This window comes from Phoenix dactylifera, chromosome 1 (genome assembly GCF_051530095.1).
Source record: "Phoenix dactylifera cultivar Ajwa chromosome 1, Ajwa_hap1_PhDact_Kaust_v1.1, whole genome shotgun sequence".
NCBI lineage: Eukaryota > Viridiplantae > Streptophyta > Magnoliopsida > Arecales > Arecaceae > Phoenix > Phoenix dactylifera.
Genome location: NC_143190.1, coordinates 52,356,253 through 52,374,638, shown reverse-complemented (window position 1 = coordinate 52,374,638; position 18,386 = coordinate 52,356,253). Strand labels below are relative to the sequence as shown.

The 18,386-nt window shown below is 48.6% G+C and overlaps 1 protein-coding gene and 1 long non-coding RNA gene across 2 annotated transcripts; one reads left to right on the top strand and one right to left on the bottom strand.

The window, feature by feature from the left end:
* Nucleotides 1-8,421: 8,421 nt before the first annotated feature.
* Nucleotides 8,422-9,321, bottom strand: LOC149768742 (uncharacterized). Its single transcript, XM_089926604.1, has one exon. It carries the CDS (start codon nt 9,319-9,321, stop codon nt 8,422-8,424), a length of 900 nt encoding a protein of 299 aa, XP_089782730.1.
* A 7,040-nt stretch (nt 9,322-16,361) lies between these two features.
* LOC149768741 (uncharacterized) lies at nt 16,362-17,474 on the top strand. The gene is made up of 2 exons (XR_016396471.1): nt 16,362-17,248; nt 17,355-17,474. It is a non-coding gene; the product is annotated as an uncharacterized LOC149768741 (long non-coding RNA).
* The last annotated feature ends 912 nt before the right edge of the window (nt 17,475-18,386 follow it).

Here is an 18,386-nt window from a genome sequence, read left to right as displayed (position 1 = left end):
CTCGGGAGATTCCACTCGTTGGTCGGCCAAGGCTGGCGCAAGCCGAGGCGACCGGTCGGGGCTTCTGGCTAGTCTGCTCCCGGGATGATCATCGGGTTAGCCAGGCATCCGAGGGCCGAGCCTCGGGAGATTCCACTCGTTGGTCGGCCTAGGCTGGCGCAAGCCGAGGCGACCGGTCGGGGCTTCCGGCTAGTCTGCTCCCGGGATGATCATCGGGTTAGCCAGGCATCTGAGGGTTGTCAAGCCTCAGGGAAATTCCGCTCGTTGGTCGGCCAAGGCTGGCGCAAGCCGAGGCGACCGGTCGGGGCTTCCGGCTAGTCTGCTCCCGGGATGATCATCGGGTTAGCCAGGCATCCGAGGCCCGAGCCTCGGGAGATTCCACTCGTTGGTCGGCCAAGGCTGGCGCAAGCCGAGGCGACCGATCGGGGCTTCCGGCTAGTCTGCTCCCGGGATGATCATCGGGTTAGCCAGGCATCCGAGGGCCGAGCCTCGGGACATTCCACTCGTTGGTCGGCCACTTGTCGCTCGCCGCCCATCGGGGTTTCTCTGTGCCCAGCCGCGACCGTGTTTCTCCTCTCCTCCAAGCGTTGCCTGGGGGGAACACGAGAAGGGTATTAAACGCTAATTAATGCGTTACCTGGGAAATCGGATCGCCAGTTGCTGCTGGTGAGGAGTGTTAGTTGAGCGGCCGCGATACGCGGGTTCTTCGAGGAGGATGCGGCCTGGGCGCGAGCGGAGACACGTGGACCTAGGGGTATACGTCACCCGGATCGTCCTGCACAAAGAATGCGATTTAAGGAGAATGACGCTTAGGAAATCGCGGGGAGATACGCCTCGGGAGCCGGAACGGCTCCGGATTCAGTGCGCCTGCATTTATTGGAGCCACCCGTATCGGAACTACCAGGGGGCCGCAGCTTGGCTATAAATACAGGTGCAGGTACGATGGAATTTGCTAAGCCGGAGCTGCAGGTTGCCATGGATCGCGGACCTCCTCCTTGGCATATGACTGAGAGACTCCTGTCGAAGGAAAGGGGAGGCGCTCCCCTTACAACTTCAGCCAACTAGCCGTTTCATCTGGGATCAACAAGGAGGGTCTCCCCGGCGGAACTCCGCTCTAGGCGTTTCATCCGGGATCACATCTCCCCTCCTTGAAGTTCAGCCTCCCGGTTGAGCTCTGCGCCGGACGCTCAATCCGGGACCGCGCCTCCATATACTCTTCCCCCTCGAATCCCTTCTCTTTCCTACCACTGGGGAAGATGGGAATATCCTTTGGAGGCGGCGTTCCCCTGGGGGCAGCGGGAGCTTCTTCTGCGGCGGCTCCTCCTCTTTTTGGTGAGGTGCTGGATGGCGCCTCCGGTTAGAAGCACCCACTTCTGGTGGGACTGCAGCCGCCCTGGGTTGAGGGTTTGGGTCCCCACCTCTTCTTTACTTTCTTTACTCCCTAATTCCCCTCTGGGAATTCCTTGTAATCACACGAGCACGCCACTGTAACCAGAAATTATTGAAATGAAAAGTATTGCACCTTTTTAAATTGTCTTTCTGGCCTTGTTGTTCTACTGGTAATGCATCCGCAGGTTAGCGGAATTCCAGCCCCTTGGAATTTCTCGGCCATCTAGGGCTTCCAACTGGTAGGAGCCAGGTCGGTTTACCCAACGAACTTTATACGGGCCTTCCCAATTTGGCGCTAGCTTCCCACCTTCCGTAGGTTGAGATGCCTTAGCTCGCCTCAGCACCAGATCTCCAATTCTGAAAAGCTTCGGTCGGACTTTGGAGTTGTAATATCGGGCCACCCTCTGCTGATACATTGCCATCCGTACCTGAGCCATTTCCCTTGCCTCTTCCAAGAGATCCAAGTTCCCTCGGAGTTGCTCTGAATTGGCCTCGGGTCGGTGCGCGGCCACCCGAGGCGAGGGGAGTCCGAGCTCCACGGGGGCAACGGCTTCCGTGCCATAGGTTAGGCTGAAAGGCGTCTCTCCAGTAGGAGTCCGTTGTGTGGTCCGATACGCCCAAAGGATATTCTCGAGTTCCTCGACCCAAGCTTGCCCCGTCCGGCCGATCCGCGCTTTGATACCTTGGAGGATTGTCCGATTTGTGACCTCGGCCTCGCCGTTGGTTTGGGGATGCGACACGGATGTGAACCGATGCTCGATCCCGAATTCCTCGCAGAAGTCCCGGAAGTGCTTGTTATCAAACTGTCGACCGTTATCCGAGATGAGGACCCGAGGTACTCCAAATCGGACAATGATGTTCTTCTTCACGAACTTCCGGACTTGTGCCTCCGTGATGGTGGCCAGTGGCTCTGCCTCCACCCACTTGGTGAAGTAGTCGATGGCGACAATCAAAAATTTCCGCTGGGCCGAAGCGACGGGGAATGGTCCGAGGATATCCATTCCCCATTGTGCGAAGGGCCAGGGCGCGGTGATTGGCGCCAAGGGGACAGAGGGGACTCTCTGGACGTTGGCGTGGCGCTGGCAGGCGTCGCATTTCCGCACGTGGTCCTTCGAGTCCTCCATCAAGGTCGGCCAATAGTAGCCTTGCCTCATGATCTTATGCGCCAAGGACCTAGCCCCCAAGTGCGATCCGCAGATGCCTTCGTGGACTTCGCCGAGGGCGTAGGCCGCTTCCGCGGGGCGGAGGCACCTTAAGAGGGGGGCGGTAAACGAGGTCCGATACAGCCTCCCTTCATAAAGTACGTAGTGGGCGGACTTCTTTACAAGCCGCCGGGCCTGATCTTCGTCTTCAGGGAGGATTCCTTCGGCGAGGTAGGCGACGAGCGGGTCCATCCAAGACGGCTCCGGATCAATTGCCATCACCGCTCCAGCCCCGTCAATGCTCGGGGCATCCAGGGTCTCCAGGTAGATTGCCCTCGACAAGTTGTGCGCGTCTGCGTCCACTAGGCGGGACAACCTGTCGGCCCTGGCATTTTCGCTCCTCGGGACCTGCTGAATGTCAACACTGCCGAGGTCGGGAATGAGTGTTTGCACCTTCCGGACGTAGCTCTGCATGGTCGGGCTCCGCGCCTCGAACTCCCCTCGAACCTGCCCGACCACCAGCTGGGAGTCGGTGAAGACTTTCAGACGCCGGATGCCGAGCTCCTTGGCGAGTTTGAGTCCCGCGACTAGGGCCTCGTACTCCGCCTCATTGTTGGTCACTGGAAATTCGAACCTCAAGGCATACTCGGCTATCACTCCATCGGGATTGGTGAGGACCAGCCCAGCCCCTCCACCTTCAGGGTTCGACGACCCGTCAATGTGGAGCGTCCAGATCGGGAGATCGAGGCTGGGTGTCTCCGGCGGCTTAGGTTCCGCCTCCTGCACAGTGCACTCAGCGAGAAAGTCCGCGAGTACCTGGGCCTTGATGGCTGGTCGGGGCTGGTAGCGGATGTCGAACTCACCAAGTTCTACTGCCCACTTCACCAGCCGTCCCGCATTCTCTGGATTGCTGAGAATCTGCCGCAGTGGTTGATCGGTCAAAAGGGTGACAGAATGAGCCTGGAAATAGGGGCGAAGCCTCCTGGTCGCAGTCAGCAGCGCGAAGGCGATCTTCTCAGCCTTCGTGTACCGCGTCTCGGCATCCCGGAGGACTCGGCTGATGTAGTATACAGGCTTCTGAAGTCTTGCCTCTTCCCGAACCAGTACTGCGCTGACTGCGGTTGGGGAGACCGCCAGGTAAAGGTAGAGCATCTCCCCCTCTTGCGGCTTGGACAGCAGGGGAGGAGACGCCATGTACTCCTTGAGCTGGTCGAACGCCGCATGGCATTCGGCCGTCCAGAGGAAGTCTTTTGGGCGCTTCAACACCTTGAAGAATGGTTGGCAGCGTTCGGCCGACTTTGCCACAAATCGTCCGAGCGCGGCGACCCTTCCAGCGAGCTCCTGAACCTCCTTCACTTTGGTCGGAGGGGACATATCTTGGATGGCTTTGATCTTGTCCGGGTTGGCCTCGATCCCGCGCTGGTTGACAATGAAACCGAGGAACCTCCCGGCCGAAGCACCAAAAGCGCACTTCGCTGGGTTTAGCTTCATGCGAAACTTTCGCAAGGTGGTGAAAGTCTCCTCCAGATCTGCAATGTGCTGGTCTGCATGGCGGCTTTTTACCAGCATATCGTCCACGTACACCTCCATATTCCGGCCGATCTGCTCCTTGAAGATTTTATTGACGAGGCGCTGGTAAGTGGCGCCAGCGTTCTTCAGACCGAAGGGCATTACCTTGTAACAGTACAGCCCCCGGTCTGTTATGAAGGCAGTTTTCTCCTCGTCCTGTGGAGTCATCATTATTTGGTTGTAGCCGGAGAAGGCGTCCATAAAAGACAGTAGCTGATATCCGGAAGTCGCGTCGACCAGTTGGTCTATCCGTGGAAGCGGAAAGCTATCCTTGGGGCACGCCTTGTTCAGGTCGGTGTAGTCGACGCACATCCTCCACTTCCCGCTCGCCTTCCGGACAAGTACGACGTTTGCCAGCCACTCGGGGTAGCTCACCTCTCTTATGAAACCTGCCTCCAAGAGTTTGTCTACCTCCTGGTCGACCACCCGGATCCGATCCGGGGCACAGTGTCTCTTCTTTTGCTTTACTGGTCGGTGGGTCGGGTCGACGTTGAGGGCATGAGAAACGACCTCCGGGTCGATCCCAGGTACATCGGCCGCCGACCAGGCAAACACATCTGCATTGGCTCGGAGGAATTCCACTAACCGGAGCCGAGCTTCCAAGTCGAGATTGGCACCGACCCGGACCGTGCGGTCCGGGCGGCCTTCTTCGAGGGGAACTTCGATTACGCCCTCGGCCGGCTCCCCGTGCCGCAAGGCCACTTCGTCTCTGGCGTCAAGTGACTCGACGCTTAGGGCCTCCATGGGCTTCTTCCCTTTGAGAGTTGCTAGGAAACACTGCCGTGCGGTCGGCTGGTCACCTCGGACCTCTCCAATCCCGGCCGCTGTGGGGAACCGCATGAGCAAATGGTAGGTAGAAACCACCGCGTGAAGGGCGTTCAGTCCGGGTCGTCCGAGGATAGCGTTGTAGGCCGAGGGGACACGGACGACCAAGAACCCGAGCCGCACCGTGGCTTCTGCGGGTGCAATGCCCGCAGTCACAGGCAGCTCGATGACACCTTCGGCCGAGATAGCGTCTCCAGTGAATCCTATGAGGGGGGTGGATGTTTTGTGCAACAATTGTCGGGAAAAGCCCATCTTTTGGAAGGCCTCGTAATACAAAATATCAGCTGAGCTTCCACTATCCACAAGAACACGCCTTACATCATAGTCCGCCATAGTGAGAGAGATCACCATGGCGTCATCGTGGGGAGTCTGAACCCCCTTTACATCTTCATCACAAAAAGTGATTACATTTCCGACCCGCTGCCTCTTCGCGACGGCCACTCCTGATACTTCCGCCGAGCCCCCTGCGTTCCTCACGGGCCGAGAGCAGCCCCCAGTGATGGTGTGGATCACTCCCGCAACGGGTCGATTCTGCTCCCGAGGCTCCTGAGGGGCCGGGTCGGCTGGACGCGGGTCTGCGGGGGGACGTCGGTCGTTTACATATCGACCGAGACGTCCTCGGCGAATGAGAGCCTCGATCTCGTCCCGAAGCTGGAAGCAGTCTTCGGTATCGTGGCCGTGGTCTCGGTGGTACTCACAGTACGCCCGAGAAGGCTTCCTCCCAGGGATCTTCTTCATCTGCCTCGGGACCGGGAGGTCCTCCCGCCCCTTGACCTCCATGAGGATCTGGGCCCGGGGGGCCAGGAGTGGGGTGTACCGGTTGAAGCGTCGGTGCGGAGAACGAGGGCGTGTGGCGCCGTGGTTCCTTGCTGGTGACGGGCTTCTGCGCCGGCGTTGAGGCGTCGGGCTCCTCCTCTGGGGTGCCTCTTTTCGCCTTTTCTTCCCGGGCTTTAGAGGGGCTTCGGCGGCCTCCTTGTTCCGGTGGGAGGCTGCCTCCTCGGCGTCTGCATACTGGTTTGCCCGAGACAACAGCTCCGGGAAGCTCCGCGGCAGACGTTTGTCCAGGGAGAAGGTGAGTCTGCCCTTCCGGAAGCCTCGCTTCAGGGCTGAGAGAGCCACCTCCTGGCTCAAATTCCGGACCTCCAGTGTTGCCTTGTTGAAGCGGGTGAGATAATCCCGCAGGCTCTCTCCCTCGTTCTGCCGGACATCGAAGAGGGAGTCGGAGACCAGTCTTCGCCGGCTACTGACGGCGAAATGGCTGATGAAGAGACGGGTGAACTGGTGGAAGGACTGGATGGAATTAGCCTCCAGGCCGGTGAACCACGCCCTTGCCGGGCCGCGGAGGGTCGCCGGGAAGGCCTTGCAGAGGAGAGGATCCGATGCTCCATGGAGGAGCATAAGAGTCCTGAAACTCTCCACGTGGTCCCGTGGGTCCGCCGCCCCGTCGTAGGGTTCGATCGCCGGCATTTTGAACCCCGGCGGGTTTAGGGTTCGCAGGATCCTTGAGGCAAGCGCCGGCTGGGAGGAGATTTCCAAGTCGGCGAAGGGATCTTTGGAGTGGCCCTTCAGGACCTGGAGCTGTCTGTGGAGATCGTCCACCCGCCGGTCTAGGGAGCGCGACCGGTGGGTGGGAGACAAGGAGCGGCGCGAGGGGGACCGACTGGAGTGCGGGCCCCTCGAGGACTGGGGTGTCTGAGAACGCGCCCGGGTCCGCCTCTCGTACCCCGCGCGGCTCCGATGAGAAGGTCCTGGCAGAATGGACCGCACTCGAGAATCCTCCCCGCGCCGGCGCTCCTCTCCATGGGAGAGGAAGGAGCGCGGGTTGTGAGGAAGAGGCGAGTGCTCGGGGAGCAGCGGCTCCTGAGCTCGCTGCGGCACCCGAGAGATCACACCCTGCAGATTCTGCACTGCCTCCGCGAGGGTGCGAACCTGCTGGGCTAGCTGGTCGAACTGAGCAGGTTCGACCGTCTGAATGGGAGGAGAAGCGGTGGAATGCTGCTGAGAGTGTGTTGGGGACGCAGCAGCCTCCCGGCCAGAGGCGCGAGAGGCTCCGCGACCGGAAGCATTGGAAGCTCCGCGACCACCTCGCCGTGCCATTACGATCGTTCTGAGATTCGGCCCTTCCTCTAGCGCCAACTGTTGCTGGTGGTCCAAACCGAGAACGATTGACACGACGGTGTGAACGGGGTTCCGCCTGAGTTGTCTTGGTTGGTGCTGGTTGCGCTCCACCTTCCGCCAAGGAACCTGCAAACAAGCCTTGCACCACCACCAGGGTGGTGATGGCCCTCCGACGGTCAAGTCAGAGGAGATTGGAGGAGGAGAGATGATAATCACAAGTGGGAGAGAGTGCTCTGGGAGGTATTGCTTACCCCCCCCTTCTCCCCCCAGCCGCATATATGCCTGGCTGGGAGGTCTCTCAGGGGGGTTTGTCGTCGTGGGGCACGATAGAATGGCCACTGACATGGCCGTTACGGGGCGTCGTGGAGCAGCGCCGGGTACGGTCATGGCAGGGCGTAGTGGAGCTCCGCTTTGTACGGTCGATACAGGAGATCGTGGGCAGCATCGGGTACAGCCGTTGCAGGGAGTAGTGGAGCAGGAGGCCGCGGCGTGCCTCTGGAGAATAGCCTGTCGTTATCAAAAGATCTCCGATTCGGGGTCGGAATGCTGGATCATAGGGCAGCCGACCCGGGGTCGGGCTGCGGAGCCGAGGAGGTCCGACTCGGGGTCGGAGTGCTGGATCATAGGGCAGCCGACCCGGGGTCGGGCTGCGGAGCCGAGGAGGTCCGACTCGGGGTCGGAGTGCTGGATCATAGGGCAGCTGTAGCTTTCCTGGATACGCGTGCCGATCACGTGGGGCATGGCGGCTCAATTCCCCCATAACAAAATCAATTGCAAATTCAATCTCTCTCTCTGGTGGCAAACCAGGAAGATCTTCTGAAAAAACATCAGGGTGTTCATTCATTACTGGAATATCCTCTAATTTGGTCTCCTTTCAGGTATCCATTACACAGACTAAATAAGTCTTATACTCCTTTTCTAATGCCTTCCTAGCTTTCAAGGCAGAAATTAATGTTATGATGAATTACATTACACGGGTGCATCGCTTTGAAAGAAGAACCCTGGTTCTTCAGGTATCTAGAATATCACTCTTTTACTGTAGCAGTCAATATGAGTGTGGTACTGAGACCTCCAAGCTATTTCCAAAATGATGTCAAAATCTTGCATATCAAGTTATATAAGATTTGTCACTAACTCTCCTACCCCTATTTGAATTATGCAATTCTTGCACTAATGTCAACAATTACTGTTTTCTATAGGGGTGTAGGAACACACAGTGATTCTTCTAGTTCCTCAAGTATGCAGTGTAGTTATCTAGATAAACTAACTGAAATAAAGGAATGCATAGTGCCAGAATCGAACAAAATAGAGGGATCAATCAAGCTGACTGGTAATATACCTGTTACCACCCGGTCATTGGCACTAGCATATTGGTAGGTCAGTGTAAAACTCGAGCATTACTTCTTGGCCTCTGGTCACCAGGTACAGGAGGTCTGAGCTCATTCCTCCTCTTGTATGGGCAATCACGTGCCAGGTGTCCAGTCCGCCCACAACTATAACATGCCCTCGCTCTCCTCATATAGGGCCCACTATGGGATCTGCTAGAGTAAGTGCGGGCTCTGGGATCTGCTATGGTGATATTGATGATTCCACTATGGGATCTGCTAGAGTAATTGCGGACCCTGGGCTTCTCTTGAATTGGAGTGCCCCTGAGATCCCATGGCCTGCCACTCTGACTTCTATCTGATCTGGATCTCATCAGGTCAGCCCTTTCTCTATCAGATCTTTTCAATTCAGCCTCTACTCTCAAGGCTCTGTCCAAAATATCCATATAGCTGGTAATTAACTGTGAAGATGTCCGGGGTCTGATCTCATGTCTAAGCCCTTGTTCGAACCGGTTGGCTCTACTCATATCATCCTCCATGAACTGGGGGCAGAATCGACCCAGCTCATCGAACCTATTGACGTAATCCGAAACAGTCATATGCTCGGACTGAGTCAGCGATAAAAACTCATTCTGCTTCATTTGCCTAACTGAGTCCGAAAAGTACTTAGCATAAAATATTCTCTTAAAATCTCCCCAGGCTGTTCCGTTGACCTCATATGCTGTCTCCATAGCAGTCCACCAAGAGTCAGCACTCCCCCTTAGCATGGAGATAGCTAGTTTGACTTTTACCTCCTCGGGAAATTGAAGTAACTCATACATCTTCTCCACTTCCCGGATCCAGGCCTCAGCTATCATGGGATCGGACCCACCATTAAACATCGGTGGATTCAGCCTACGGAACCTCTCGTAATAGGATTCTATCGGCTGTACAGGTTGGGCAGCTAACTGCATCTGCTGCTATTGCTCAAGCAGTTGTGCTATTAACTGGTACACTCCTGCTAAATCTGCCTGGGTTGCTATGGAGTGTGGAGTAGTTTGTGAAATTGATTGGCTATTAGTGTCCGGAGAAGGTGCCCTTATTTCTCTTTCATCCTCCATGTTGCTTACGGCTACCTAGCAGTCAAGAATTTATGATGAGTTTACATAAATTATCTCTTAACATAGTAAAATAGCAAAAACCATCAAAGAGATCACATAGTCATATCATAATTAATCTGAGAATCTACAATATTCACCTTCTCTTATTAACACAAATCTTCATTATTGAAAAATCTAGTCTCCCATCACAGTTAATATTTTTGACCAATTTAAATTGATTCGATCCACTATACTTTCGCTACACAACTCTGATCCATATCCTCCGAATTTATTAATTGACTTTCTGTCAAAATATAAATCTTGATTGTAAACTGAATGATATACAATTTTGTCTCAAGTAGAGCCAAAAAGAACTCTTAAGTCTCATCCCCAAATATATATACAGAATCGTATATGACTCATAAAATAACATATAGAAAAACCCTATGCTCCATAGTATAATCCTATACTTAATCCTGACTCACCCTATTGCTCTGACAGGACTCTTCTTAACCTTTGCTCTGATACCATTTCTTGTCACGACCCCCGCCCCGTTCCCGGCGGGCCGCCGCGACGGTCCTAGGGTGCGGGTAGGCATAAGGCCACCAGCCACCGCGTAGAACCCTACTACCTATCAATTATCAATAGATCTTGAAAAATTTGGCATGATACATGCACAAAATGATCACTTTTCCTATAGTGACATGTCAGGATTATCTCAATACATACAACACACTACCTGTCAGAGCAGCAATCACATAATCTGTCACATAATAAACCTGGACAATATATAGCAATACATTATCACAGGCACACAACTGATCTGCATACATATATATATACCTGCTTCCCAATCCATCTATGGTCAAACCCATATCCACAACAGGATCTATGACTGTAACTATGCACTATATACAATAGAAGGTTTATAATACACCAAAAGGTATAAACCTCTATCTACATTATACTATACTATACTATGGAGCGGCACAGCTAGCAGGCAATCTCTAACACTGCTCTTCTCTATACAATACCTGCCCTGCAATCAAAAACACCAAACTGGGGAGTGAGTATATAAATACTCAGTGAGTCGAGTAGAGAGTACTATGCACATGAGACAAGATATAATCATGGCTCGAGGTGAAATCTCAAGATCAATAACAAGATGAACATGAACTCAACATAAAGAATATGGAGTAAATCATCAATATCACCACAATCACAATCAACTCATCTGAAGCATATATGGAATAATCGAGTAAACATATATACTACTCATGAATATGCTCAACAGATCATAATGCTGGAACATACAAATCAGGTGTCAATATGCTGAATCGTCAACAAGACAGCTATTGGGAGGTGGGTTTTACGCCCTAGGCGAACCAACAACAACTCCCTACTGTCACATGCATATGCAGGATAAGACACCATACCAATAATATAAATGCTAGATAGCTATCGGGAGGTGGGTTTTACGCCCCAGGCGAACCAGCAACAACTCTCCACTATCACATGCATATGCAGAATAAGACACCATACTGATAATATAAATGCAAGCCAGTATCCAGAACAGAAATCCATCTCACATCTATATATTAAACGGCACCTCGCGGGAATTCTACATCCGCGGAAAGCCATACTGCACCTCGCGGGGTCTTACTATGCCCGGCGGCAAGCAGAATATAAGTCGTAGGACTGGCCAATCCTACGCCTAGGGCCGTGTCCCCCCTAGGAAGGGACTGGGCTCCGCCCACCCAGAAGGCTACTATGTGCACAAAGGCCGATGTTCAACCCCATCGACTATAGGTGTCTTGCAGATACTGCCAAGCCATGCATGAATGCCATAATGCACCCTCCCAATACTCTACTAAAAGGAGCATAATTAAGACTACCACTCACTCGACTCCGACCCAATCATAAACTAACATCAGGGTTGGGAGTGAGGGGTCAAGGGTGTGCAATGCAACTCAATATACCACTGAAATGGGCTCTACAAATCTTTGAAATAGAGAAAATGAAATCAATTTACAAAAGAAGTCATTTCACAATTCAGATCCAATTTAACTACTCATAAAGGAGTATAATCAAGGCTACCACTTACAAGTCTTTGAAATATAGGAAATGAAATCAATTTACAAAAGAAATCATTTCACAATTCAGATCCAATTTAACTACTCATAAAAGAGTATAATCAAGGCTACCACTCACAAGTCTTTGAAATGGAGAAAATGAAATCAATTTACAAAAGAAATCATTTCACAATTCAGATCCAATTTAACTACTCATAAAAGAGTATAATCAAGGCTACCACTCATAAGTCTTTGAAATAGAGGAAATGAAATCAATTTACAAAAGAAATCATTTCACAATTCGGAATCAATTTGATTACTCATCAACCCCTTGTAATTCCTCTCAATGTTCCCTCAAATGCATGTACAGAATAATCAAGCATAGAGAATCAAGATTATAGAGGAATCTACTACAACAATTAATCAATAAGCTCAGGTGTAATCAAGTCACACTTGGCAACATTCATGAAAATGAATAAGGAATGTGCTCATGGTGCAAAGTACAAACTTCCACTCACCTGCCAATCCGGCACGGCCTCGATACGCCTCTAGAATTTTACAGTAGGCAGCAGGGGACTTCTTCCTCTTGTTCCCTAGCTTCTTGCCCAACTGTGACATGCATTTACAATACATTTAGTTTTGTATCAAGGGCTATAATCTACGTGCCAATTATAATATAGAAAACTTTAATTGATTCAACTCCCCCATTCCCTAAATCTTTTCTTTTCTTTCTCTTTTTCTTTTTCTATTAATTAACTCATCATTTATGTGTATTAGAGACTCCCTTGCACGAGTACAAGGTCCCTTTTAGCTTGATCTAGGCTTAATACCCTATTATAGCATGAAATCCCCTATTTTCCACCCGGATGAACAGTAATCCGGACCGACAGCCGGTTACTTCATCCCGGGTTTGATCCACTTTCAGGACTCCAAATTTGATGAAATTTTTACCTAACATTCTACACTCATAGAGTATTCTAAAAGATAACATGCATTTCTATCGGAGGTCGTTTGACCCCCTAAATAATTCGCCGAAGTTGGGACTTCGACATAGTTTTTCCGTAGTGCCGGAAAAATTTGTCAAAATCCGATTCTTCTTCTTTTAACCGCCTCTACAACCCTTATCCGACCCCCTCTAGACTATATTCACCCTTTGTATAGCCTAATGTCATCAAAAGACTAGATAGGAATGGATATTTACCTTTTTCTTTTTGAAAATCGAGGTCCTTGCGTAGAGGGGAAGGAGATCTATGTTTTTTCCTTTAGCTGGAAGTGCAACCGAGATTCCTTTCTCTTTCTTTTTCTTCTTCTTCTTCCTCTTCCTTTCTTCCTTTCCTCTCCTCTTCTTCTTTTTTCTTCCTCTCTGTCGCCTGAGAACCCCTCCCTTTCTTCTCTTGGTTTCATTCCAAAAGCCACAGTAAGCCCCCCTTTAAATCACATCAAAGCACTATTCACCCTTTGTTTAATATTATTAAATTTCCATTTTGCCCTTGCCACTTCGATATATCTGCAATTATACCATTATCTTTTGATTCCTTCCCATTTTGCCCCTAACACTTCAACGCATCTACTATTATGCCATTAACTTTTGATTCCTTCCAATTTTACCCCTTATATCAATTTTAAAGGACTATTCTATCCCTTTTTTATATATATATAAAAAAAAATTGGGGTTATTACATCCTCCCCCCTTATATAAAATTCGTCCTCGAATTTAAAAGGGTAAATTATCTGATTACTCAAAGAGGTGAGGGTATTTGCTCTTCATACTTTGCTCCGACTCCAAAGTGCATTCTTCAATATTGTGCCGGTGCCATTGGACCTTTACCATACATATTTCCTTATTTCTTAGCTTCTTGATCTGAGTATCAAGGATAGCTACAGGAAGCTCTTCATAAGAAAGGTCTCTCTCTACTGTAACTTCCTGCACTGACAGCACATGGGATGGATTTGGCACATATTTCCGGAGCATAGATACATGAAATACTGAATGCACATGACTGAGGTTTGGAGGCAGTGCTAATCTGTAAGATACAGTGCCAACCTTGTCTAATATCTCAAAGGGGCCAATGTATCTAGGACTAAGCTTGCCTCTCTTTCCAAACCTCATTATTCCTTTTATAGGAGAGATCTTTAGGAACACATGATTTCCCGTGCCAAACTGCACATCTCTCCTTCTGACATCTGCGTAGCTCTTCTGCCTACTAAACACTGTCCTCAACCTTTCTTGTATCACTAACACCTTTTCTGATCAGTGCATCTACCACAACATTAGCTTTTCTCGGATGTGAGTAGAGCAGCAATACTACCAGAAGTTTTTCAACTCGGTGTATCTACCTCAACATTAGCTTTTTCCGGAGAGTAGTGTATAGACAAGGCATGATTTTTATCAATTCCAATCATCTTTCCTGTCTCATATTGAGTAGCTTCTAGGTAAGAAGGTATTTTAAACTCTTATGATCAGTATACACCTTACAAGATTCATTAATACAGGGCCGAAGATATTTGTTCTGTATTGTTACCTTGTCCAATCCTTGATAACCAATGCATAACCTCAAACTTCCATCTTCCTTCTTTACAAACAATACTAGAGTTCCCTAAGATGACACACTAAGTCGAATGAAGCCTTTATCAAGCGATTTTTTGCAACTTTCCCTTTAATTCTTTTATTTCAGTTGGAGCCATTCTATAGGGGGTTTTTGAAGATTGGTATGGTATTGGGAATCAAATCAATTGCAAATTCAATCTCTCTCTCTGGTGGCAAACCAGGAAGATCTTCTGAAAAAACATCAGGGTGTTCATTCATTACTGGAATATCCTCTAATTTGGTCTCCTTTCAGGTATCCATTACACAGACTAAATAAGTCTTATACTCTTTTTCTAATGCCTTCCTAGCTTTCAAGGCAGAAATTAATGTTATGATGAATTACATTACACGGGTGCATCGCTTTGAAAGAAGAACCCTGGTTCTTCAGGTATCTAGAATATCACTCTTTTACTGTAGCAGTCAATATGAGTGTGGTACTGAGACCTCCAAGCTATTCCCAAAATGATGTCAAAATCTTGCATATCAAGTTATATAAGATTTGTCACTAACTCTCCTACCCCTATTTGAATTATGCAATTCTTGCACTAATGTCAACAATTACTGTTTTCTATAGGGGTGTAGGAACACACAGTGATTCTTCTAGTTCCTCAAGTATGCAGTGTAGTTATCTAGATAAACTAACTGAAATAAAGGAATGCATAGTGCCAGAATCGAACAAAATAGAGGGATCAATCAAGCTGACTGGTAATATACCTGTTACCACCCGGTCATTGGCACTAGCATCTTGGTAGGTCAGTGTAAAACTCGAGCATTACTTCTTGGCCTCTGGTCACCAGGTACAGGAGGTCTGAGCTCATTCCTCCTCTTGTATGGGCAATCACGTGCCAGGTGTCCAGTCCGCCCACAACTATAACATGCCCTCGCTCTCCTCATATAGGGCCCACTATGGGATCTGCTAGAGTAAGTGCGGGCTCTGGGATCTGCTATGGTGATATTGATGATTCCACTATGGGATCTGCTAGAGTAATTGCGGACCCTGGGCTTCTCTTGAATTGGAGTGCCCCCGAGATCCCATGGCCTGCCACTCTGACTTCTATCTGATCTGGATCTCATCAGGTCAGCCCTTTCTCTATCAGATCTTTTCAATTCAGCCTCTACTCTCAAGGCTCTGTCCAAAATATCCATATAGCTGGTAATTAACTGTGAAGATGTCCGGGGTCTGATCTCATGTCTAAGCCCTTGTTCGAACCGGTTGGCTCTACTCATATCATCCTTCATGAACTGGGGGCAGAATCGACCCAGCTCATCGAACCTATTGACGTAATCCGAAACAGTCATATGCTCGGACTGAGTCAGCGTTAAAAACTCATTCTGCTTCATTTGCCTAACTGAGTCCGAAAAGTACTTAGCATAAAATATTCTCTTAAAATCTCCCCAGGCTGTTCCGTTGACCTCATATGCTGTCTCCATAGCAGTCCACCAAGAGTCAGCACTCCCCCTTAGCATGGAGATAGCTAGTTTGACTTTTACCTCCTCGGGAAATTGAAGTAACTCATACATCTTCTCCAGTTCCCGGATCCAGGCCTCAGCTATCATGGGATCGGACCCACCATTAAACATCGGTGGATTCAGCCTACGGAACCTCTCGTAATAGGATTCTATCGGCTGTACAGGTTGGGCAGCTAACTGCATCTGCTGCTGTTGCTCAAGCAGTTGTGCTATTAACTGGTACACTCCTGCTAAATCTGCCTGGGTTGCTATGGAGTGTGGAGTAGTTTGTGAAATTGATTGGCTATCAGGGTCCGGAGAAGGTGCCCTTATTTCTCTTTCATCCTCCATGTTGCTTACGGCTACCTAGCAGTCAAGAATTTATGATGAGTTTACATAAATTATCTCTTAACATAGTAAAATAGCAAAAACCATCAAAGAGATCACATAGTCATATCATAATTAATCTGAGAATCTACAATATTCACCTTCTCTTATTAACACAAATCTTCATTATTGAAAAATCTAGTCTCCCATCACAGTTAATATTTTTGACCAATTTAAATTGATTCGATCCACTATACTTTCGCTACACAACTCTGATCCATATCCTCCGAATTTATTAATTGACTTTCTGTCAAAATATAAATCTTGATTGTAAACTGAATGATATACAATTTTGTCTCAAGTAGAGCCAAAAAGAACTCTTAAGTCTCATCCCCAAATATATTTTACAGAATCGTATATGACTCATAAAATAACATATAGAAAAACCCTATGCTCCATAGTATAATCCTATACTTAATCCTGACTCACCCTATTGCTCTGACAGGACTCTTCTTAACTTTTGCTCTGATACCATTTCTTGTCACGACCCCCGCCCCGTTCCCGGCGGGCCGCCGCGACGGTCTTAGGGTGCGGGTAGGCATAAGGCCACCAGCCACCGCGTAGAACCCTACTACCTATCAATTATCAATAGATCTTGAAAAATTTGGCATGATACATGCACAAAATGATCACTTTTCCTATAGTGACATATCAGGATTATCTCAATACATACAACACACTACCTGTCAGAGCAGCAATCACATAATTTGTCACATAATAAACCTGGACAATATATAGCAATACATTATCACAGGTACACAACTGATCTGCACACATATATATATACCTGCTTCCCAATCCATCTATGGTCAAACCCATATCCACAACAGGATCTATGACTGTAACTATGCACTATATACAATAGAAGGTTTATAATACACCAAAAGGTATAAACCTCTATCTACATTATACTATACTATACTATGGAGCGGCACAGCTAGCAGGCAATCTCTTACCCTGCTCTTCTCTATACAATACCTGCCCTGCAATCAAAAACACCAAACTGGGGAGTGAGTATATAAATACTCAGTGAGTGGAGTGGAGAGTACTATGCACATGAGACAAGATATAATCATGGCTCGAGGTGAAATCTCAAGATCAATAACAAGATGAATATGAACTCAACATAAAGAATATGGAGTAAATCATCAATATCACCACAATCACAATCAACTCATCTGAAGCATATATGGAATAATCGAGTAAACATATATACTACTCATGAATATGCTCAACAGATCATAATGCTGGAACATACAAATCAGGTGTCAATATGCTGAATCATCAACAAGACAGCTATTGGGAGGTGGGTTTTACGCCCTAGGCGAACCAGCAATAACTCCCTACTGTCACATGTATATGCAGGATAAGACACCATACCAATAATATAAATGCTAGATAGCTATCGGGAGGTGGGTTTTACGCCCCAGGCGAACCAGCAACAACTCCCCACTATCACATGCATATGCAGAATAAGACACCATACTGATAATATAAATGCAAGCCAGTATCCAGAACAGAAATCCATCTCACATCTATATACTAAACGGCACCTCACGGGAATTCTACATCTGCGGAAAGCCATACTGCACCTCGCGGGGTCTTACTATGCCCGGCGGCAAGCAGAATATAAGTCGTAGGACTGGCCAATCCTACGCCTAGGGCCGTGTCCCCCCTAGGAAGGGACTGGGCTCCGCCCACCCAGAAGGCTACTATGTGCACAAAGGCCGATGTTCAACCCTATCGACTATAGGTGTCCTGCAGATACTGCCAAACCATGCATGAATGCCATAATGCACCCTCCCAATACTCTACTAAAAGGAGCATAATTAAGACTACCACTCACTCGACTCCGACCCAATCATAAACTAACATCAGGGTTGGGAGTGAGGGGTCAAGGGTGTGCAATGCAACTCAATATACAACTGAAATGGGCTCTACAAATCTTTGAAATAGAGGAAATGAAATCAATTTATAAAAGAAGTCATTTCACAATTCAGATCCAATTTAATTACTCATAAAGGAGTATAATCAAGGCTACCACTTACAAGTCTTTGAAATATAGGAAATGAAATCAATTTACAAAAGAAATCATTTCACAATTCAAATCCAATTTAACTACTCATAAAAGAGTATAATCAAGGCTACCACTCACAAGTCTTTGAAATGGAGGAAATAAAATCAATTTACAAAAGAAATCATTTCACAATTCAGATCCAATTTAACTACTCATAAAAGAGTATAATCAAGGCTACCACTCATAAGTCTTTGAAATAGAGAAAATGAAATCAATTTACAAAAGAAATCATTTCATAATTCGGAATCAATTTGATTACTCATCAATCCCTCGTAATTCCTCTCAATATTCTCTCAAATGCATGTACAGAATAATCAAGCATAGAGAATCAAGATTATAGAGGAATCTACTACAACAATTAATCAAT